Below are 23,793 nucleotides of genomic sequence, written 5' to 3'. Positions count from 1 at the left end.
AATTCACTGCTTGCTAAAAGATCTCGCATTTTTTTTTAATTAATGGAACTTCGTTGATGTTTTCTAATCAACTTAGCTAAATTTTCGTTTTTTTTTTAAGTTCTTGAAATCTCCATGATACAACACCCTTAAAATTGTTGAGTATATACAACGCAGTATGCCTTGCTTTTAGAGCATAACTTCATTTTCTTCAGTTCAAGTTATACGACGTTCCTTTCAATTGTAGTTCGAAGAGTATTTCGAGTCCAGTCCGATTGTTCCCACTTCTGCCGATAGGTTATGGGCCCAGGCAGTGCAATCGGAACTGGTGAAGATAGAATTAGAATTCGTAACGAGATGGCGGACAAGCTGATGTCGTTTTCAAGGCTCAATGGATCCAATTACGATAACAGGAGTTTCCGGATGAAGCTGTTGCTGACCAAGGAAGGAAATTGGACGACCATAGCGGACGCAAGGCCAGAAGCGGTTACAAGTGCGTGGAATACCAAGGATGATCAAGCGCTGGCATCGATTGGATTGGCCGTGGAGGATAACCAATTAATCCACATAAGGAAGGCCAAATCGGCGGCGGAGGCGTGGAAAGCTCTAGAAAAATTCCATGTCAAGAAAACGTTAACGACGAAGGTCTCTGTGATGCGGAAAATTTGTAGTCAACGCTTGGAAAAACATGGAGATATGGAAGCGCATGTATCGAAGTTGTCGGAATTGTTCGAGAAGCTCAACAATTTACAGCCGGAAAAGATCCTTGACGACCAATGGTTGGTCGCGATTTTGTTCAGCAGTCTGCCGGAGAAGTACGAGACGTTGGTAACCGCCCTTGAAGCTCGACCAGAGAATGATTTGACCCTGGATATGGTGAAGGGCTAGCTCATCGATGAATGGCAGAAAAAGAAGCAGCGCAACGATGATAGCGATAATCCTGAAGCTGTTCTCTATGCAAGTTCAAAGGCCGAAAAAGACCGGTGGTTCTTCTGCAAAAAGTTAGGTCACCAGAAGGCAAATTGCGCCAAGTGGTGCACGGCTATGAAGGAAGAGCTAGCATCCATCGAAGAAAACGACGTCTGGGATATAGTCGACCTGCCGACCGGGTAGCCGCGCCATTGGGTGCAAATGGGTGTATAAACAGAAGCGAGACGAAAATGGCAATGTAGTTCGGTACAAAGCCAGGCTGGTAGCCCAGGGCTACACTCAACGTTTTGGGACGGACTACGATGAAGGTTTTGCGCCAGTCGTTCGACACGTTACGTTCCGCACCATGATGTCTGTGGCAGCCAAGAAGAAGATGATCGTTAAGCAATTCGACGTAAAAACGGCGTTCCTCAACGGCAACCTTGAGGAGGAGATCTACATGAAGCAGCTTCCCGGTATGCCATTTAAAGAAAAGTTTATACGGGCTCAAGCAAGCGGCTCGTTCTTGGAACCAGCGACTGCATGAGGTGATGGAAGCGGATGGTTTTGAGCGATGTGACGCAGATCCCTGCCTGTACAGAAAGCGAGCTGGTAGCAAGTGGTGCCATGTTCTCGTGTATGTGGATGATCTCATCGTAGCGAGCGAGGATGAACGCATGATCGACGCATTGAAGCGAACGCTTGCAAGAAATTTCCAGATCAGCTGCCTCGGTGATGTCAAGTTTTACCTCGGGATCGAAGTCGATCGAGACCATGCTGGAAATTTTCTTATCAACCAGCGGAAATACATTGAAGACGTCATCTGTTCTGTTGGCCTACAGGCTGCGAAAGTGTCAACCGTGCCAATTGATCCTGGGTACATCAAGACGGAAGATAACGATGGCCAGCTCCCAAATAATCAAGAATATCAAAAGGTAGTTGGGTAGCTGTTGTACATCGCAGTCAACAGCAGACCTGACATCGCAACGGCAATCTCAATCTTGAGTCGTAAGGTGAGTTACCTAACCCAACGTGACTGGAACGAGTTGAAGCGAACGGTTCGCTACCTGAAGCGGACGATTGATCTGAAGCTTCGACTGAGTAGCAGTGGTGATTCATCTGGTCTGATGGGTTACGCTGATGCCGATTGGGCAGAATGTCGCGACGACAGGAAGTCCAATAGTGGATATGTATTCAAATACTGCGGAGGAACCTGCGTTTCACTATGTACAGCAGAGGCGGAATTCGTGGCTCTTTCCGAAGCATCCCAAGAAGCGGTTTGGCTGCAGAGACTATTGAAGTACCTAGGGGAGAAAACAGAAGCAATATTATTCGAAGACAACCAAAGCTGTTTGAAGATGCTGTACTCCGAAGAGTTCAGTAACCGTACCAAACACATTTCAACAAAATTTCACTACTCCAAGGACCTGAAGACGAAAGGTGTTATCAAGTATGAGTACTGCCCTGGCCGCGGATCTTTTAACCAAACGTCTACCACGAATACTAAGGAAGCAGTGTGGTCTACTGTAGCAGCGTTGAGGAGGAGTGTTGAGTATATACAACGATGTATGCCTTGCTTTTAGAGCATAACTTCATTTTCTTCAGTTCAAATTATACTACTGACAAATAAAGACGTTCCTTTCAATTGTAGTTCGAATAGTATTTCGAGTCCAGTCCGATTGTTCCCACTTCTGCCGATTAAAATACTCTTACGTTTTCCGGATTTTCAAATAATTTTTATCACGTTCCAGAAATTCTCTCGGAGCTTTGCTGAAATTTCCTTGAAATTATTTGAACTGCCCTTTGATTCTCTGATCTGTCTTGATGTTCTCGAAGCATCCCTAAAGCTTTCAATTCTATTAAAGATCTTGGTTCTGCTCGAAAAATAAATCAAATTCCCGTAAAAACCTTTATATTTCCGTGAAATAATCTGGACTGCTGTGCAGTTCCTGAAATATTACTGAAGTTTTTATAAATGCTCTGAAGGTCTCTGTACTTCCCTGAAATTCTCGGAACATCTTAAGGGTTCTCGATTCTTTTTTCAGCACATGATGGAACTATCCTGATTTTTTCTTAATTAGCGATTATAGATCTTTAAACTGCTCCAAAAGTCTGGACTAAAGTTACGGGAACTGCTCTTAAGTTCTGAAATTCCCCAAAGATCTCTAGATCTAGCTTTTCTGAGGTGCTTAGAAATTCTTAGAAAAAAGTTCCTGAATATTTACGGATGCTAAAAGAACCGCTTTGAGGTTCTTAAAGCTTCCAGTAATTTCCCCATATTTTCAGCGTGTTAACTTCCCATTTTTTCCTCTGTTCAGGACCTAACAACCACTATGATCAGTAATTTGATCTATTGTAGTATATCCCGTGTCCATAGTTTAGTGCATGTCGTATTACTCCATCACTATTGAGAAATGATGGAGTATTCGTTTTTTTACAGTTGCCATTCTTGGATTTATCGCAAGGATCTGACTCAATTGAAAGGTTCAGCTATTTGTACCCTTTGGAGTGTTGGAACGCCCTCCAAAGGCGCGCCCCTTTGTCATTCAAAATTGGATTTTCTGACAAAAAAAATTAAGGAATGACACCGAAAACGACGATGCATCAGAACCCTAGTCTTAACCACTTCAAACTAGGGAACAACGAATAGAAGATTAGGAATCACATAGATGAAGACTAACTCATTTTTTCCTTGTTTCAAGATCATCCTCAGTGGACAAATCCAAGTCTTATCACTATCAACAAGGCATACAAATCAACAAGGACTAAGTGAGTACTGAAAAATCCTGTTCCCTTAGTTTGCCGTTACAGGACTAGGAATCGGTGGTAGATCTTACATCCCGTAACGTTCCACGAAAAGGTGATCTACCCACGTTACGGGGTACTAACTTCCCATAAACAAAAGCTTCACTGAAATTCTCAGCATGTCCTTTCTTCCTTGCATTCCTCAGAACTTCTCCAAAGTTCCTACAATTGTTGTGACGTTAAAGGGACTGCAATGAATATCTGTAATCTTTTATAAAGTTAATTACTTGGAATAATTTTTTTTTTTTTCATTAATTCTGGTACTTAGAAAATTTTTAATATCTTGATCTTGTACATGGAATACGAAACTTTAAGAGATTTTTTTAAGATCTTTGATTGTAAAGCTGTAAAGCAATGAAAACTCTAGTGCCTTTCGCAAATTTCAGGAACCTTGATACATTTTGTTGCTGAGCTGGCATACCATTACTTCAACTTCTTGGATAGTCTCAGTTCGATTGAGGCTGTTCGGTCGATGAAACCAGGTAAAACGCATATTATTTCCTTTCAAAGGTAACGGGGGCAGATGAGTGTGCTGGTCGACAGATCATAAATGATTACCTTTGTATGGGTCCCCTCACATGGCTCAATCCTAGATAATGAGAAGGCGGACTCACTCGCAAAGGTTGAGCGTCCAAGGCGAATTGTAGGACAGGCAAATTTCACACGATGCATTTTACCATTCAGAGTACCCACCCTTTCGAGTTAGCAAATCGATTGGGACACTGGAAATCTTGGACATTACATTTACATTCAATTATTCCTAATGTTTTTTCGAGAGCGTGGCTTAAAGGCTTGGACTTACTTATGTCCAACCACTACTCGCTAGATGCTCATCTCAATAGAATAAACCTCGTGGACAGCAACAGCTGTCGGTGTGGAAACGGTTACGATGATATCGATCACGCAGTTTTGCAATTTACGGATAATGACGCCGCCAGAGAGCGACTTTTGAATACCCCCGATGCCCAAGGAATACAATCATATATCCCTATCAGAGACGTGTTGGGAACCCGCGATATCTGCTACATGTAGACGATTTATGTGTTTCTGCAAATATCTAGTATAATAATTCAAATTCCCTTTGGAAGGGAAGGTAAAGCCGTTTGTCCTTGGTCCATGAGTTGATGGGTTGATAGGTAGGGTCCAGATGTGAGAGCTGCCTCCCTAGCGTCGGTAGCATTGGAGCTCAGCACGGAAAACAAGATCGACGGAAAACAAACCAAGGAGCAAAAAGGAGAAAATGACGCCTTTCTCAATTTTTTAATATTATCGTAGTATTTCTTGCATACCGCTACATAATCTTCCAAGGCATCGTGCGGCCAAAAATGAGTGCTCGAGGACTTTGTTTACCTCCATGACAATAATAGGTAAAGCAATTGACGAGAATGTTAAATACCCAATAGGGAGCAACCCCGGCGTAGTGGTTAACATCCTTACCTCTCACGCCAAAGTCACGAGTTCAAATCTCACCCCCCCCTGGACAAGTCACGAATGACCCAAGAGTGTTAAAGTGACAATAACATTGGAAATTCTTCTCATTCATGGACATTAAGGTGATAAGATACAGAGTCCAACCACTCTCTAGTTTAAAATTAAAACATTGATGGTTGAAAATCGAAAATTTTAAACCGATGTTGATCGAATCCAGATCATTGAATGAAACAAAAATCAGATTTCAAGCATGAGTTTCCTTGACATCATATAATTTATGAAACAGCTTTAACCTTCTCCAAAGTGCCTTCGGAAAACTCCAATTCTGCAACTCATCCGGGACGATGGCTGCGTCACAAAATCTATAATCGATTAATTTTTCATACGATCCCATCCTTGGTTCGACCGTCGGCACCCTTTTTCCTTGTTTTATATTTGCGTCAACCTAAAACCTTCCTGGTAGCGGCAGTAAGCGTCATCACTAAAAGGAGCGGCCCTTGTTTCACCTTCCTCCTTTCCTTGCCACCGGATCCTGGCTAAATTCTACGAATCACGAGGGGAAAGACAAGCAGGCAAAAGTTAAACTTTAATTTAATTAATTTGATGAACCTTGTTTTTACAAGTACAACATGGGAAAATAAGGTGAACCATACCAATTATCGCAAGGATGATACAGGCAATGGTAGCTCAATTTTACCGAGCTTTTTTTTAAAGATTAATATTTACAGGTAGCGAAAATAGTCATGACCATTTGTGCTATCATCATCCAATGGTATCATACGTTTGACATAATCATTTGTCGTTATTGTTCAGCTTTCATACTCGATTATTATTTTCGAAAAATAAAAAATAAATCACCCTACCCCAAATGGTTCATAAAAGGTTAACAATATTCGGGCCAGAAGTCATTTGGCGAAAGTCAAACACCAATATCGTCAATTTCGTCGCCCTCGTTGCATAATGTTTGGAGCCGAATTTTAAGCAAAATATTAGCATTCACCGAGGCAAAGTTCCGTGCGCTTGTTTTGTGATTCTTCGATTCCTTTGTTGGAGAACTTTTGTACCGGAAACACCGACGGTAGAGAGATAGAGTGCGCGCGTTTCCGGAGTTATGGAGCACAACGATGATGGCGTGTTCGCCACCGGGGATGAGGACAAACTTTTCCTTCTACGACTCAGGGAGCAGCAGGTCGTGCGTTCATCATCTTGAACCAAGTCCGCTGTTCAAGTTGATGTTTGAGTTTTCTGATTGAAAATTGGTGACGACACCGAGGTCCGACGACGACGACGGTCTCTTTGCTACGTGTCGGGTTGGCATGGGATCGGATCGAAGGTGGTAGTGAAAAAGGTCAATCGTTTGCTTATTCGAGAGTCTGAAGGGAAGTTTATCTTTCCATGCAAAGAAACGGGTTTCTTATCGGCACGTGTACACACTGCAAATTGACATTTTTTCTTTCAATGCTTCCAAGGTTTTCACTTCAACCGAAGACAATATGGAAAACTACTTAATATCGTTAATGGATGTAGCTAATGGCTGCGGTGATTTAGAGCTACATACTCCTCGAATATATCACGAGTGCTCTTTAGGTGTGGAAATGTAGCCTTCAGGGGAAAATTGGCCCCCTCTAAATGGGTGGCCATCACGCAACAAGTCCACTCAGTTTTGTACGGGTGGGCGCAATAATTTTGCCTTAATTGCCCTCTCGCGGGAGTGATAGAGCTCCATCTCAGAGTCTTCAGACTGAGGTCTTTAAACTACCCATAGAGAAACGTTTACATCTTTTTGCAGTACAATAAACCACAGAGGTTTTTGTACTGCTTGCTTTTTTTTTGCGACCTGAAATATTCGGGCCAAAACTGACAAAAACAATACAAGACGAGCCCATCACCTGTCATACGGAGTAATACCTTTGTGATGTTTACTGCCAACCGCCACGGTCCCTCGCAAAAAAAAAGCTGTGCCACAACAACGGAAACAAGGCAGGAACGAAGCACCATGCTTTCTTTGTTTCATGGGAATGAAAAGCTTTTTTTTGGTGTTTTTATTTTTTGGTCATGGTGTTTTAACAGCCAAAGGCTGTGGAAAAGGAATTCTATTTTGGATGGAAATAATGATACTTTTAAAAGGCTCGAAACCGACTAGTCCTGTAGAGTTTTGTATGGAAACTCTAGTGGAGTTAGTCTTTTAGAGTTGACTGTTCTACTGAGTTACAAGTTCCGTAGTAGAATTGACTCATAAAACCAGATAAGTTTAAGTAGTCCCACACGTGAAATCATACCATTTCCCCAAACGTTAAATAGTTGACTCGTTAGGATTTGCCAAATAATCCTATTTGTCATATTTGTTTGCCTAACCCATGTAACAATTTGATACGTAACAAGTGTTCTTTTAGTGATTTTAATTCAGCCTTAGTTTGAATAATTGTTGTACATAGACCACGTTAACATTTGTTCAGCTTTTAAATCATCTAAATCGTGCTGGAAGCTTAATAGTGATATCAATTTTAAGCTTTTTAAAGAATTAAACAACAATCTGTTTCAACCTTTGTTCAGCTTTCTAGTATTAATTAAAAAAAAATCATGGAAGACCGTTTCATATATTGTAACTATTATGGGACTGCTTTTCCTTGATGCTGAAAAAATAGATTTAAATATTTATATTTGAAACGGCAGCCGCTGGTTTATACCTAGGCGTCAACAATAACTACTGGACTTGAAGCACGTCGAATTTAAGTTGAATAATAGCAACAGCAATGCAACATTGTAAACAACAAATGGTGACAGTAAAACATTCCTAAGAAATCCATGTGCAAGTGCGTGATTTATTTTGATGGTGTTTTTTTTTCGGTGCCATAATTGGATTTTATTTTTGGAATGTGGTCTGAAAATGCAGTGCAGTGAGTGTATAAAAACAAGTCAAAACACAAGAATACGTCATCGCAGTCCACTTCTACCAGAAGATTCTCCCAAAAAGCTCGTCTTCCTTGTATCTACTGCTGGTGCTGCTTGGGATTATGAAGGTAGGTAGTGTATTTAGAAGAACTGAAATGCCGGAAATGCAACGCATGGCACTGACGACATTTAACAATACTGTGCAATAGATTAATATTCTTCTATCAGGCTATCAACCAACATATTTGTAGCGCATTGCTGATTCGTGGAGTAGTGTTAAACTTAAATAAGTCTTGTTCAGTCTTTAGTTCAGCTTACTTATTGAGGTTGAATTATGGGGATACAATTCGCTTTATGCACTACTAATACACTATATATTCAGCCTGGTGTTAATCAGCTTTCTACACTTTAAATCAACCAATAATAAGCTTATGTTCTTACTTTGAGTTTGAAATGTTTTTTTGGAAGCCATTACACTGGGGGTCGTTACATTTGGGAACACTACAAAGTGGATATTTGACCAGCTATTTGTCAAGACATTTGTTGATGCATTACATTGTTTACAGTTGACCGAGTTTATTTATTGGGTCATAGATTTGACACTTAATTGCTGATTTTATTTGGTTCAATTTGATTTGTGTCAAGAAACCGAATTTTGTTCATCTCAGGTCTCATTGGAGGTCATTTGAACCATATCATGTTTGGAGATCATAGAACGATCATGAGTCCATGTCGGGCCCACCGGAATCGGTTCTATAACAGATTTTCTGGAGAAAAACTTTCATCTGACAAGCAAGTAATGCTCATTTCAGCTCCTTCAGAATCAGTTCTGAACCATATTTACAGAAGTAATAGATTCATATGATGTGACGCATCAAACACATCCATTCTGTTCACGACTCGGTGAAAGCCATACGTTTAATTTCTTTTTCATTTTGCAGCGTTTGGTGGGGCATTGGGAGCGCAAGTCAATCCAAAGCCGAGGATAAAGGAAGGGTAATGGCTGAATAGTCTATGCGGACCACTTGAACGCCATGGGAAAAGGAAGGGATTGAAGAGGTCGGTTATTGGGGGGTTTTGAGGAAATGACACATAGTTCTAGATTTGTACTGTAAATTGTAAAGAAACCGAAAATTCATCTCCCACTGATTCATCCTTTCACATATATACCAAATTGATATTTTAAAGCAACCATCAAAATAAACAGACAATATATGAAAAAGCTAGTTGCCAGTTGCTTTAAAGGCTAGTTGCATCCCTAAGCGGACCCCCCGCATCCTAACGCTTTTGTTAATCTACTTAATGTTATTAGGTTGTCTAAAAAGGGCGCTTATCGGGTAGTTAGCGGGCTTGGGGGTTACTTGGGTAGTATCGCACCCAACGTCAGTGCCTATACGTAAGCGTACTACGACGCGGCTCTCAAACAAAGGAGTAACAAGTGTGATACTATCACTAGTGGACTAGATCTTTGGTTTTCTCATGTAGTGGTTAATTAGAGAGGAGAAGCTTAGTAATCCCCATTGCCTGCCAATGGCGCCATTCTATAGCGGCATGAGCCAGCAACGCCGACCATAAACCTACCGTCTAAAACACTCCACTATAAAGCATGAAATTAAGCCCGCCCACCAAAAGCAAGGTTCAAAAACTAGCCAAGGGGAGGGGATATTTGAACAGCTATTTGTCAAGACATTTGTTGATGCATTACATTGTTTACAGTTGACCGAGTTTATTTATTGAGCCATAGATTTAACACTTAATTGCTGATTTGCTTTAGTTCAATTTAATTTGTGTGAAGAAAGCGAATTTTGCTAATCTCAGGCCTCATTCCAGATTAGATTAGAGGTAATAGAACCATATCAGGTTTGGAGATCATAGAACGATCATGAGTTCACTTCGGGCCCACCGGAATCGGTACTGCAACAAATTTTCTGGAGAAAAACTTTCATCCAACAATTAAGTAATGATCATCTCAGGTTTCTTCGAGAGTAACATTGCGGATCTCGGATCAGCTCCTTCAGAATCAGTTCTGAATCATATTTACAGAAGTAATGGATTCATATGATGTGACGCACCAAACACATCCATTCTGTTCACGGCTCGGAGAAAACCACGTTTAAGATTTAATTAGAACGGTAAATAGGGAATGTACTTTCGACGCACTCCAAAAAAAAAACACTTCTGTAGGAATAAAGACACGAAAGTCCTACGTGGGCTGCTTGTGTGTGATATGTGCCAATATGTAATTGAATAAATAAATAAATAAATAAATAAATAAGTAAATAAATAAATAAATAAATAAATAAACAAAATAAGTTATTCAATAAATAAATTTTCAATAAGTCAACAAAAGATATAATAAATAAATAAATAAATAAATCAATAAAAAAAAATAAAAATAAAATAATTAAATAAACAAAATAAATTAATAAATGAGTAAAAGAAGATAAATAATTAATTAAAAAATATAAAAATACATTAAAAAATAAATATATATAATAACCAATTTATTAATCCTAAACTATTCTAGTACTAAATAAAAAATAAACAAATACAAAAAAAATACAAATAAATAAAAAAAAAAAAAAAAAATAATATTAATAAATGTTTTTTAATTATTAAATTAATACATTTATGCATCAATCAACATTTCAATTAACAAATTGATATTTTATTGAATTATTTCACTATAAAATTAATAAATAAATAGATTGACAAATCTATTAATTATATATTTAATAAATAAAGAAATTGATTATGCAATTAATTACAAATTTATGAATTCATAAATTCATTGATAAATTAATGAATCGATTAAGATTAACATTAATAAATTAACAAATTAGTTCATTAAAAAATAAATAAATTGACAACATAAAAAAATACATTAATAATCTAATAAATTGATATATTAATAAACAAAAAAAAAAATCATAAATAATTAGAATTACTTTTTTTTTAATTAAAAGACTAAATAATAATTTCTATCTTTTTTTAACTTAAGTTTTGAGTTTTGGCCAAACGTTGAGTAAATAAAATTAAAAATAATAAATAAATAAATAAATAATTAAATAAATAAATAAAAAGAGAAATAAATGAATAATTTAATTCATAAACTATACAAATAATAATTTAAAAATAATAAGTAAGTACGTAAATAAATAAAACCTTAATAAAAAAAAATATGTAAGAAATATAGTAATGAAACTTTTTTTTTAATTATTAAATAAATACGTTGGAAACAAAATCAATTTAACAGTTAATAAATTAATAAATTATTAATTTAATAAATTTATAGATTGGTTAAATAATAAATTAATTATTAAATAAGTAAATAAAATAATTAATTAACCCATGGATTAATTAACAAAGTAATTAATAAAAAAAATAAAATATAAATTCCCAATCAAATAAATTCATAAATTAATAAACAAAAATAAAACTTTTTTTTGTTAATTTTTAAATTAATTTTTTTTTATTTATTAAATTGATTTTCAGCCAAGGACTAGTTTGTACAATGTAGGGTAAATGGATGTAATGCCGGCCTAAGTGTCCCTAATTTGGGCCCATAAATAAATTAAGCAATCGATTAATTTTTCAATAGCGACCAAAAATATCCATCGAGTTAATCTAGATAAAATTTATAAATAGCAGATTGTTAGCGATGGGCTCAATCTTAGATTCATAGGCCAACATTAGAGCCATTTCCCCTAGTTTAATATAACATCATGTATCACTAAAAACTTAAAAAAAAAGTGTTTTTTTTTTGTCCTTGAAATTGAGAATAAAACATCGTATGCCCTGATAAGCTCTTGCATGTTGTTACCCCTCGGATCTACCACCCTTTGAACTGCCAACACTGGTGATACGCCGTGGAAATACACCCTCGGTATTGCTTTGTTTGTGGTTTCGCCTAGGCTCTTCTGTCAATTATTTTGTGAGAGTGGAATTACGCCCAGATAGGCTTGGTATTTTTTTTTATCGTGAAATATACAACGAATGCATTTCAAACTAGGCAGACGTGATTAGATACTACAGGATAAGTATGTTTACCATATTAAAACAATATAATTCATACTTTCAGTGCAAGGATTCTGCACAGTGCAAAAATGGAAATGCGCCATGGAAACGTTTTTGATTATTTGAAATTATGTTTTCTTTTACTTTTGAGTAGTTTGTGAACTGTTCTCTTTATATGTGGCAAAATGTGGTTTGTTTATATGTTGGCTCTTCCGCCCCTTTCAAATATTAGTCTAGAAATACCAAAAATAATACCTCACAAATAATCTACAAATACCAAAATAATAAATACTTGTTTTTTATTATCGATATGGTTCATCTCCGAATAATTTAGTTATTACAATAACTGACGCCTAATCAACGCTTTTTTATACAAGAATACCTTAATTTGATTTATATTTAGGTGTTGGTGCCAAAAAACTGAAAGATCACACCATTTGACAAATTGGCAAATAAATGGAATGACAAATACAAACCAAATAATTGCCTTATCAATATTTGGTCATTACACCTCGGTCAAATATATTTATCACAATTTGCTAAACATTTGCCATTTTGACAAACCATTGCAATGCATTGTGTTGTCAGCTTAATTGTTATGGATTTACTCTACAAGCATTGAGGAGTTGCGCCAACTTCGGTGATTTCTATTGAACATTCCATTAATTTTATTCGCACATTTCAATTTTTTATTGGCCCGTTCATATTTTTAGGGAACATTTAAGAAGCTTCTATTGAACGCTTGCGGAGTTGTGTACAAGACACGACCGCATGGTTGACGTTAAGCTGTTAATGAACTTCTCGTCCGTTTTTCCAGATATTGATTAAAAATACAGTTAGGTTACTTATGTCGTTCCTATGTTCATATTTTGGATTTCATACTCTGTAAAACTTGGCCAAATTCAGGACCTCATAAAAATGCGTCTATTAAATTTGGTTCCTAAATTACAATCAGATATGAATATTAATATATTATAATATTAGATTTTCTTCAAAGCTTCCTTCCATAATTCTTTTTAAAATTCACTTGAATCCTGTTTGAAATTTACCTTAGATTTTTTTTTTAATTTTGCTTAGATATTTCCTGAAAATTGTCTAGAAATTCGTTTCGTGCTGCCCTTGGAATTCCCTTAAAATTATTCAACGAATTTCTTTGGAATTGTACTCTTAAACTTCGATCCCCTTGGTATTTTTCACGAACTGTGGGATCCTCTTCACAATCGACTTGTATTTTTCCACAGAGTTACTTAAAAATTCTACTCTAAATCTGAACTCACACAAGTGACTTGACGTTAAAGTTTAAAATCCTTAAAAGTTCTTTCTAAAACTCCCTTTAATTTTCTCTGATACACATTGGTGTGTAAAATCTTGTTTAAATTTCTTTGTTACCAAAAAAAAATCTCGTCTGGTCCAGAATAAAATTTTTCATGGGCCCAAAATAATTTTTTTTTCTGAAAAAAACAGTAACAGCAACCGCTGGTTGTCAAGGTGATATAACTTATCACGCCCGTCCGCTGCGAGGAAGTTTTCCTGTACGACGGTAGAGAGGGAGAGAGAGGGAACAATTCTACCTATTGGCTCTGTTTTATAGCTTTACAGGTTCAAGTAGAACGATACGCATCTAAGTGGTACTCGATTATGATGACTGGGTTAGGGAAAACGTATTTATTTTTTCATGAAGACAGTGATAAAATTATTACTTTTTATTTGTACATTTTTCAAAAAAAAAATCTATGGAAAATTGGAAAAGCATTTATTTTAGCAGATTTGTAGAGTTATTTCCTAGCGGTTGGTAAATTTGGATTTTATTTTCATCTATCAACGACAAAGTTATAAGCGTTCAAAGCATAACACCTTTTCGTGACGGTCACAATTTTAGATTATTGATTTATCTCCAGTACCTGTTCGTAGGACGTAGTCTACGTCAACACGGACAGGACAGTATGCATCATTTCAAAAGTAATCGAGTTCTCAGGATAGCTTCAAAGGTTTCCGAAAAAGATTCCAAGAATATTCTTAGGAGAGTTTCAAGGGATTTCCAATGAGAATTTTCTGAAGGGAATTTTCTGTTAACGTTAAAAGAAAAATTGTATGACGATTCTGAGCAGAAATCCAAAGTAGTTCTGTAGTAGCTCAGTAGAAATAATTTAGTTGAATCAAACATTACTAATTTTTCAAGATTACATCGGACATTATGAATTTGTTAAGATCAGTTATGAAGATCCAAGATTAAGAAAAAATCAAGATACAGAGACATCTATGAAAACTGTTCAGGATTATGGACCTAGACATTTCTGAAAAGTATAATATTGAGATAGAACGATAGTATGAAGTGACTCAAACTTTAAACAAATCTCAGGCAAGAATAGGCCCAGATATGGAGAAATTTTATAGAATCTGGGAGATACAACATTTTCATGGTTCTAATATTAACAAAAATAGGGTAATGTCGGCCTAAATGCCCCTAATTTGGGCCCATACATAAATTCAGCAATCGACTAAATTTTCAATAGGGACCAAAAATATCCATCAGTACCGTCCCAATGACGCGTTCATCTAGATAAAATTGATAAACAGCAGATTTTTAGCGATGGGCCCAATATTAGATCCTTAGGCAATTTCCCCTATTCAAAAAGTAGAACATTGAGCATCGACAAACTATAGAGATTGCAAAGTTAACCAAGGGGTTGGCAATTATCCACGGTCCATACAAAATTTAAAAAAAATGTATGGACGATAGTCTACGCGGGGGGGGGGGGGGGTCTAAAATAATAAAAAAAAACTGTATATGTAGTTAATGAACAGCCCCTAATGTTTAATGATTTTTTTTCCGGTTTTCCTGCTGAATTTCCAGGTTTTTCATGTTGCTTTAAAATCCGATTATTTTCCGGTTTTTCCAGTTTTCCCGGCTCGCTGACCACCCTGCATACTGGTCAGTTTTCTGAACATATTTCACGGAAATGGTTGTACACTGACTCCACAATTATGGATCAGTCAGTCCAACATGCTAATGAAATGGAAGTGATCCATAATTGTGGGGCCAGTGTATGTCGATTATTTATGCACCGATTTGATACCTTCAATCTGCAGTAGATTTCTAATATTTTAATAGATCCTATCTATTTCAAATCACCCATCTAACTGTGAGGAACAGGAAAACCAAAAACTGTGAGGACCAGGAAAATTGCACAAATACAAACATCCGAAACATTTCAGGTGCCCAGTATCCACTGCAAGTTTGAGAAAGATATACTAAAACAAATTAAATCCGCATGGAATGCTTACAGGTAGGTACATGAAAATCGATTAACTATTCACGAGACTAATTCTCTTAACATTTTCAGAGTGTCATCATAACTTTCCTCATAGATGTGGTATGTCATTCGTACTGCTGTCGTTGGAAATCCATTGGACATGCAAAAAGCCCTTTAAACATTATTTGCAAGCTCTCCAAACATTTTCTAAAAATAATTTGAACAAATTACGAGTTTTTTACTTCGTCAAGAAAAACATTGAAAAGCATAGGTAAAGATGCTAATTTCAAATAATGGTCATTTTTTATATTATAGATGAGGAGATGAAAGCATTCCGTCACATAAAAAAAAAACTGTGATGATTAGTCTCGTAAAGTGTGTAATACAAGGAAAACTTTATTTGACATTCGAATTTACGATTCACGTACCGCAACGCTCTCAGTATGTCATCAACCTTAGGTCTTTTAACATCAAACTTCTGTGCCCTGGCACCATAAATCAATACCTCCAAACCGACATGACTCAACGCCTCCCAAAACCAACACACCAGACACCGAATTTCACATCATACATCCATTAAATCTTGGCACGTGTTCCTGAGCTACCAGGACACACATATGGTTGCGTCAATCCATTCCTCAATATCCCTCTCTGGAGACAATTACTGAACAACGGTACGGAATTTTAATTGGTGCGTTCGTTCGATACCCACAGACAGAGACAAAAATAACAAAGGATACTCCATCATTTCATCGCCTACCGATGACGGCGGCGGGGTAATTTTAGTTCTTAATATCAGCTTTCCTTCGCAACTAAATTTAGAATAAAAAGTATTTTTTTTCACTTACGCATTAAAGGTGCATTGAAGATCCTGACGCTGGCTGCTGGTATTCACCTCGAGTTCTCCCCCACAAGCACCAGTCCGGGTCGACAAAAGACTCAGGGAGCAATCCTAACCCACCACCACCACTACCAGTGCCACAACCATCATCGTCATAATCAAACACAACAACAAGTGGTTCCACTCACTCGCACTTCTTCCCTGTTGGCGGACAGGTTCCAGTCACATCCCTAGATCGTCCTATATATCTGATTGCAATCATATGTTGTGTACATACGTCATAACGAAAATCCACTCGGTTCGCTCGGCTCTTATTGTCAGCCAAAACGCCGCTTTTCTCGTTGTTCTATTTTTAGCACTCACATCGAAAAACCCCGTTCCGTACCGCGCGCGCTCTCTCTCTCTGTCTTTCGAAGTTGTTGTGGTCAATTTCTGCACAAACCGACGAGCGCCACTACTGCCACGTCCCCGGCGCTACTATCGTCCATTATTGCTCCGAACAACAAGCGCGCGTCAATGATGATGATGATGATGGTATTAATGGGGGGTCCTCCTCATCTTCTTGACCAACTCCTGCGGACAATGCCCCGCACCGATGACGGTGCCCAGAAACGGACTCATTATGCGATTGGCAAATCGCCACACAGCTCTCGCACCACGTTGTTCCCGAATAAATAATAAACCACCAGATCCTTGACTCGCTGCTGTCCAATTGAATTATTAAGATTGAAGGGATTTCAATATTCGTACGTCCCCTTAGCAACACAACAACTAACGGCGACCAGTTCCGCCTCAAAGTTCTGCATCTAACACCCTGCACAGCTCCCAGCAGTACTTCCTAACTTCTATCGATCATCTACTATAATACTACACTTCCCGAACCATGCTGAGAGGTATCGAAAAATTGCCCATGTACACGTTTCCCCTTCTCATCCTTCATCGTCCTCCTTGTCACCACCCTTTCGGAGGGGGGAGCAATGGGAGGCCGCTCGCATACACACCCACCCACACTCGCTCACCGGGGCCTATGTAAATGATCCTTTCTTCACTTTCTACCCTCTTCCAACGATGATGGCCAGAAAAACAACACAAAAATACACTTCCTCACTGTTGGGTTGAACTTCTTCATCATTGTTGTTCCATCATCGTTCGTCGTCGTCCCTCTGTAGAGAGCCTTGCGGCTGCGACACACTTGGGAATGTCTCTACACACTTTTTCTCCGAAAACCAAAAAATTACTTTGTGTAATTCGACCGCGAATTAGCAATTTTTCAAAAATGCTCTCTTTAAACTTTTTTTTTTTAATTCAAATAGCACATACAAAGACGCGCGAGTTCCGGTAGTTCCGAAAACCTTCCGCTTCGGACGACGGTTGCATGCGAACTGACGACGGCGACGATGGTTGCTCATTGGAAGAACCCCACATGAAACGGTCTGAGTTCCACAATCACACCGGATCGGATCAGACTCGACGGAACGAAAACAAAACATTATTAGCGACTGTGGTAACTTCCGATCAGCTGTGCGAATCAAGTCGAGTATGATCCGCTCACTGCTCATGCGCCCTCCAACCGCTGACACGGGAGGGTACTCACTCTCAACCAGATGCATCAAGTGCAAGCGGAAGCCAGTCATTCTTTTGATCGAAGAAACAAAGTGGGCTTAATCGGTTGTGGATTTTGCGGAAAAGTTTGGATTGCTCCCTGAGATCGCTGCTGCCAACCGGACTTGATGCGATGGTGATTTCCTGAATTAAATAGAAAGGAGAACTTTTGAAAGAATTTTTCAGGAATAGCTCCGAAGAAAGGCGTAGAATCACTTACCTGTTTTGTTTTTGTTTTACGAAATATGATCGTGTTCTGCGAAGGGCTTCTCCGGCGACGTTCCACGTTGATGATGAGCAATCATGATCCAAGTTTTCCACGAAGGAAGTTTTTACCTGAAGTATACTTACTCATTCCTGGAAAGGATTAAAAAAAAGACAACAATTAGTTGATTTGTATTAATTTACGACAATAATTTCGTTTTACTCGTGCGAAATACTCAACAGTAGTGACAGACAAATAGACGTAAATTTTCATTCTCAATCATCGTACACGCATTTGACGTTCAATTCATTCGTTTTGAGAAGCACCGACCACACGATCAATGCTGTCAAAATTAGTGATTTTATTAATCATTTTGAAGAAAAATGTTACCTCATAGTGACTTATAGAATTTAGAGAAGCGTTCCAAGGGGATAATTCCATGAGAGTTTCGGGAGAACACAAAACGAATATAGATGAGAATTCAAAGTTAATTGTCAAGAGAAATCTTCGTTGAATATGGAATGACTATTCTGAGGTCTACTTAAAAATTTCCAAAAAAATTCCTGAAATGAATGAAACTGCCTTGAAGTTCTTTTGAAGTTTGAGAAACTAGACTGATGCTCACAATAATTCTCATCAAATTTTAAAACTTTCCTGAACTTTTTCGAATTTCCTGAAGTTTCTAAAATTTTCCCAGCGATCATGGATCTTCTCTAAAATTTTGACAATCCGCTTATGTTCTCGATACTGCTTTCAAATTTATGTAATTTCTCTAATAATAACTGAAGTGCTCTGAGGTTCTCTGTTATTACCTGAAGTTTTCAAAACTAAAGTTTTTGCAGTTTCCGAGCTGGAGAAAATAACTTATTAATACCAACTATATATGATATTGACGAGACTTACATAAGATGTAAAATACCAAAAATAATACCTCAAAAATGCTTTATGAATAACGAACTAATAAATGATTTAGTTATTATAATAACTGACGAATAACAGACGCTTAGTGGAATATTATTATTATTATTTAGCTTTATTTAGGAGGCTTTCAGCCTTAGGCTGGTTCGCCTCCAACCTTAGTGGAATACCTGTATAAAGAAAGAGAGAGAAGGGTTATTAATTTCCATTCAATTCCACTACATAAATAAGGTAGTGGAATTAAATGAAAATTACTAAACCTTGCCGTTGGCCCCCGATTCATGAGTTGATGGGTCGATAGGTAGGATCCAGGTGTGGGAGCTGCCTCCCTAGCGTCGGTAGCACGGAAAACAAATCAAGGAAAAAGAATACTAAACTTTCTCTCCCTCTCTCTCTCTTTATAATTTATTATTTAAAAGGTCTTCTAATACCAATCCAATAACTCTCCAATGAAACGGTTCGAAAACTGAATAATATACAAAAAAGGTACCTCATTAAAATATTCATATGTTAGTTGGTTAGTTATCGGTTCTTCCTCGGGTTTTCATGAAAGTTGTTGTACTGCCCTGAATTTAATTGAACTATCTTAAACAAGTTTAAGCATGTTTGTGAAGTGCACTGAATATCTGGGAAATTCTTAAAATTTCCCGCAAATTTTTTGAAACTAATGGAACTGAACTCCCCCCAATATTCCTCGTATATTTTGGAGCTTACTAATCTGAAATACTACCGTTTTTGCTAAAGTTCTTGAAATATCCTGAAGTTTTTGGATATTTCCATTTGTTTCATAGACTTCTATGGAGTTCTCGAAATGTTTCTAAAGATCTCTGCACTTTTGTGAAGTTTTCGTAGTTTTTTCTGAAATATCAGTGTTCCGCAATTTTCTTGGAATCAAAACGAAATTAAATAATATAGTTCTATGATTTTCGCTGAAGCTCCCAAGATTTTTCTGAAGTTCATGGAACTGCCCTTAAATTATCGACACTAGTTCATAAGTTCTTCAATAGTACAGGCTTTCCTGATATTATTAAAAGTGCCCAAAAGATGTCTGAACTTATTTAAAGTTCTCTATACTTCCCTGAATTTCTCAGTATGTTTTATAAGGAACCGAAATTTTACTGAAATTAATTGAATTGCCTTGAAGTTTCCACAACTTTTCTTAACTTTTATAAGTTAAGTATAAGTTTGCCTCAAATCACTTTTTTTTTCCTGAACATCCTTGAAGTTTTCTATACTTACCTGAACTGCCGTTATACGCATAAGAGTCCCACGGTGCATACAGATTGCATAGAACATGGGACAGTTATGCGTATAACGGCAGTGAAGTTCTCTAAATTTGTTTAATGTTCCAGAAAATGTTCTGATATAGGGAAAACGCACCTATTTTGGCCATGTTTTTTACGTTTCTCACAAGTTCGGGAGCTTTAATAGTGTTTAGTTTGTTGATTCAAATCTTATTCATCGGAGTTCATATCGCCCACAAAACGCATGAATATTGTGATTAAATCATTTTTTTATGTAATGGCTGCTATATTAATAATTCCTTGGCACTTCTTAAGCTTTCAGATCAATCATAGAATTTTCGGAATATCCCATAGTTCTACTTCTTGAAAGTCGCTGCAAATTTCTTTAAATTAATGGGATTTTTCGGAAGTAATCTGATCGTCCTTGAAGAACTGCTGAAATTTGCGAAAATTTCCCTGAGCTTCTCGAAACTTCTTTAAGGTTTCTAAAATTTCTTTAAATTCATTTGAACTGCGCATTGATTCTCTGATCTGTCTTGATGTTCTCGAAGCTTCCCGGAAGCTCTAAATTCTATCGAAAATCTCGGTTCTGCTCTGAAATAAATAGAATCCTCCTAAACACCTTTAAGCTTCCCTGAAATTCTCTGGACTTCTGTGAAGTTCCTGAAATATTTCTCATAAATTCTCTGAAGGTTTCTGTACTTCCTTAAAATTCTCGGAACATCTTAAGGGTTCTCGTTTTAATTTTCAGCACATCATAGAACTATCCTCAATGTGTCTTAAGTCACGCATATAGATCTTTAAACTGCTTCAAAAGTCTGCATTAAAGTTAGGGGAACTGCCCTTAAGATCTCTAAAATTCCCCAAAGATCTTCGCTGAAGTTTCTGCAATTTTCCTCAAGTTTCAATTATTTCTGAAGATCTCTTGACACCGGTGAAGTTCCCTGAAATTCTAAGAACATCTTAAAAATTCCTGCAGTTTTTCAGAAACTAATAGAAGCACTTTGAGGTTCTTAATGCTTCCTATAAGTTTCCCATATTTTCAGGATTTTACCTTTATGTTCCGGCAGTTTTTTTTACAATAAAAATATTGTTGTTAATTAAACGCTCTTGGGTCATTCGTGACTTGTCCGGGGGTGAGATTTGAACTCGTGACTTTGGCGTGAGAGGTATGGATGGCGTGCGAGGTAAAGTATGGGGTCGCCTCTTCCCGCAGTTCGTTCATGAAGTTTCACTGAAATTCTCGGCATTTCCTTCAGTAAAGTCCCTAAAATTGTTGTGAATGGAAGATTTCTAATCTTTCATAAGGTTATTACAAACATAAAATAAATATTCCACTAAGCTACCGAGCCTCGTCACACGTTGAAAATTTCCAATATCTTGAACTAATACAAGGAATACGAAACTGATGAGCGGTACATGAGCGAGTCGGCGATCATCTATTTTTGCCAGTGGTGGCGGGGGGAATACCCCTCACCATCCCTCTCCAACGGGGGAGTTTGGTAAAGAGAGATGATCAAACCGATTTGTATCTTCCTAAAAAGTTGTCCTTGCTCGCTTTCTACTCTCTATATATAATTTTCATACTGCCATACTCTAACGGAACTATCAACTCTATACTTTCATCTCCTCATCTATCGTATAAAAAATTACCACCAGTCTGTTATTTGAAATTAGCATCTTCAACTAAGCGATATTTTGTTTTGTAAGAATGTCTCGTTACCACCTCTGACTAGAGCACACTCAGAAAAATCACGGTGCTCTGAAATTCTCAGTAGCTAGTCAAAATAATTATCCGTTCATATTCAGAGGATCTACAGGCTATGTACAGAGAAAGTCCTGTTCGAGTCAGTCAAATTTTAGAAGAAGTTGAGGGGTAGTTTCAGAGGGTTTCGAGGTCAAAGCTTGGACCCACCCTTAAAGTATCTTGAACACGCCTTAAATCTCCCCTACTATTTAAACCTTGGAAAATGCTATATTTTGTCACAACTGTAACTTTGTGCTTGCATATTTTACTTTCATTTCGTTTAGTGTTTTGGCATATGACGATATAATAAATTTCATCCCTGCGCTTTGGTCAGAGAGCGTATAGGGCGTCGTTGTGCCAATTTGGTCGTGGCACATTTTGAGTATGAGAGAGTGATTGCAGTTTGCTCAAAAGTGCCTGAGTAAAATGCAAGTACTTTCGATGATTACCCGTAGTTGTTACAGTGAAGATATACACCCATATTCTCGGTTACGTCTGGACATTTACTTGCGGGTGATTTTAACATTAATTGGCATGATACTAGCAATTCGAACCATCTGAAGCAATTAGCTGATTTCTTTAATTTAAAACAATTAGTAAGTGAATGTACGCGTATTTCCCGGCACAGTAGAACTTTGATTGACCATGTTTATTCTAATTTTGATTCTGTCAGTTCAGTTACTCAAGCTGATTTGAAAATAACCGATCATGAAACTTTAGTAATTAATGTTTTAGACAGTGTTAACGATAACGATAATTTTGTAAAATTGAAGTGCTGGAGGAAATATTCGAAGCAAGCTGTTTCGAATCTTGTTGAGAGAAGCGTGGATTTTCAATTAGTTACCGGAACTTTAGATGAAGATGCAGCTGTTCTTACTAACGTTTTGAAAACTTGTACCAATAAATTAGTTGAACAAAAGTTTGTTTCTTTGAAAAACTCGAACAGCTGGTACAATTTGGATCTTTTGCGTCTTAAACGTAAGAGGGACAAATGGTACAAAAAGTTTTGTAGATCTAATAGTGATAATCATTGGAATAGGTACACGGTCGCGCGTAATAAATATTCACAATCAATCAAGAAAACTCGATGTGAATATATTCAGAGGAAAATTGATCAGCATCAAAACAACAGCAAAGAGTTATGGAAAATTTTGAAATCTTTGATGAAGCCTAGTAATTGTAAATCGCGGACCATAACTTTTGATGGCATATTAGAACAGTCAGAACCAGTAATTGCTTCTAAGTTTAATAACTATTTCGTCGAGAGCGTTTCACTGATCAATCAATCTATTGAACTGATCAATGAACCGGACGAAATAAAACAGCCGATTAATAGTAATTGTAGATTTAATGGTTTTCACCCAATTACATTAGATGAACTTAAAAATATTTGCTTTTCATTAGGAAAAACGGCTGGAGTAGATAATGTTAATGCTAGAGTTATTCAAGATTGCTTTCATGTCATTCGACACACTCTGCGGGACCTTATTAATCAATCATTGCAATCTGGGCACGTGCCGCATATTTGGAAAGAATCTTTAGTTGTTCCTATACAAAAAGTTGCTGGGACGATTAAAGCCGAAGAGTTTCGTCCCATCAACATGTTGCACACATTAGAGAAAATTTTAGAACTTGTTGTAAAAGGCCAGCTGTTAGAATATTTAAATAGTAACTGTTTGTTGATACCGGAACAATCGGGATACCGGGAAGGCCATTCTTGTGAAACCGCGTTAAACTTAGTGTTAGCTAAATGGAAAGAAAATTTGGAGCATAAAGATACGATTGTTGCTGTGTTTTTGGATCTAAAACGCGCATTTGAGACAATTTCTAGGCCCTTATTGTTGAGAACAATCAAGCGCTTTGGAATTTCGGGTTCTGCATACAAATGGTTTGAAAGCTATTTATCTGACAGAACACAAAGGACTGTTTTTAATGATTTTGTATCTTGT

General features: G+C 37.3%; 2 protein-coding genes across 8 annotated transcripts in view; both read right to left on the bottom strand.

Moving 5' to 3' along the window:
• The window catches only part of rdgA (retinal degeneration A), a 381,463-nt gene extending 363,573 nt beyond the window's left edge, over nt 1-17,890 (bottom strand). For all 6 annotated transcript variants that reach the window (XM_065216762.1, XM_065216765.1, XM_065216766.1 and 3 more), the window contains exon 1: nt 16,136-17,890. The gene's annotated coding sequence lies outside the window, so the exon portion shown is untranslated. The remainder of the gene's footprint in view (nt 1-16,135) is intronic.
• A 172-nt stretch (nt 17,891-18,062) lies between these two features.
• Nucleotides 18,063-23,793, bottom strand: part of LOC135697200 (uncharacterized) — a 71,662-nt gene continuing 65,931 nt past the window's right edge. For both annotated transcript variants that reach the window (XM_065216832.1, XM_065216833.1), the window contains exon 3: nt 18,063-18,087. In XM_065216832.1, the coding sequence (XP_065072904.1) occupies nt 18,078-18,087 (10 nt within the window). In that variant the 3' untranslated portion in view covers nt 18,063-18,077. The remainder of the gene's footprint in view (nt 18,088-23,793) is intronic.

Source organism: Ochlerotatus camptorhynchus, unplaced genomic scaffold, assembly GCF_037179485.1.
Source record: "Ochlerotatus camptorhynchus isolate MF236.1 unplaced genomic scaffold, CSIRO-AGI_Acam_v1.1 ptg000067l, whole genome shotgun sequence".
Classification (NCBI taxonomy): domain Eukaryota; kingdom Metazoa; phylum Arthropoda; class Insecta; order Diptera; family Culicidae; genus Ochlerotatus; species Ochlerotatus camptorhynchus.
The sequence above is the reverse complement of the archived record's forward strand: the minus strand, read 5'-3'. Positions and strand labels throughout refer to the sequence as shown.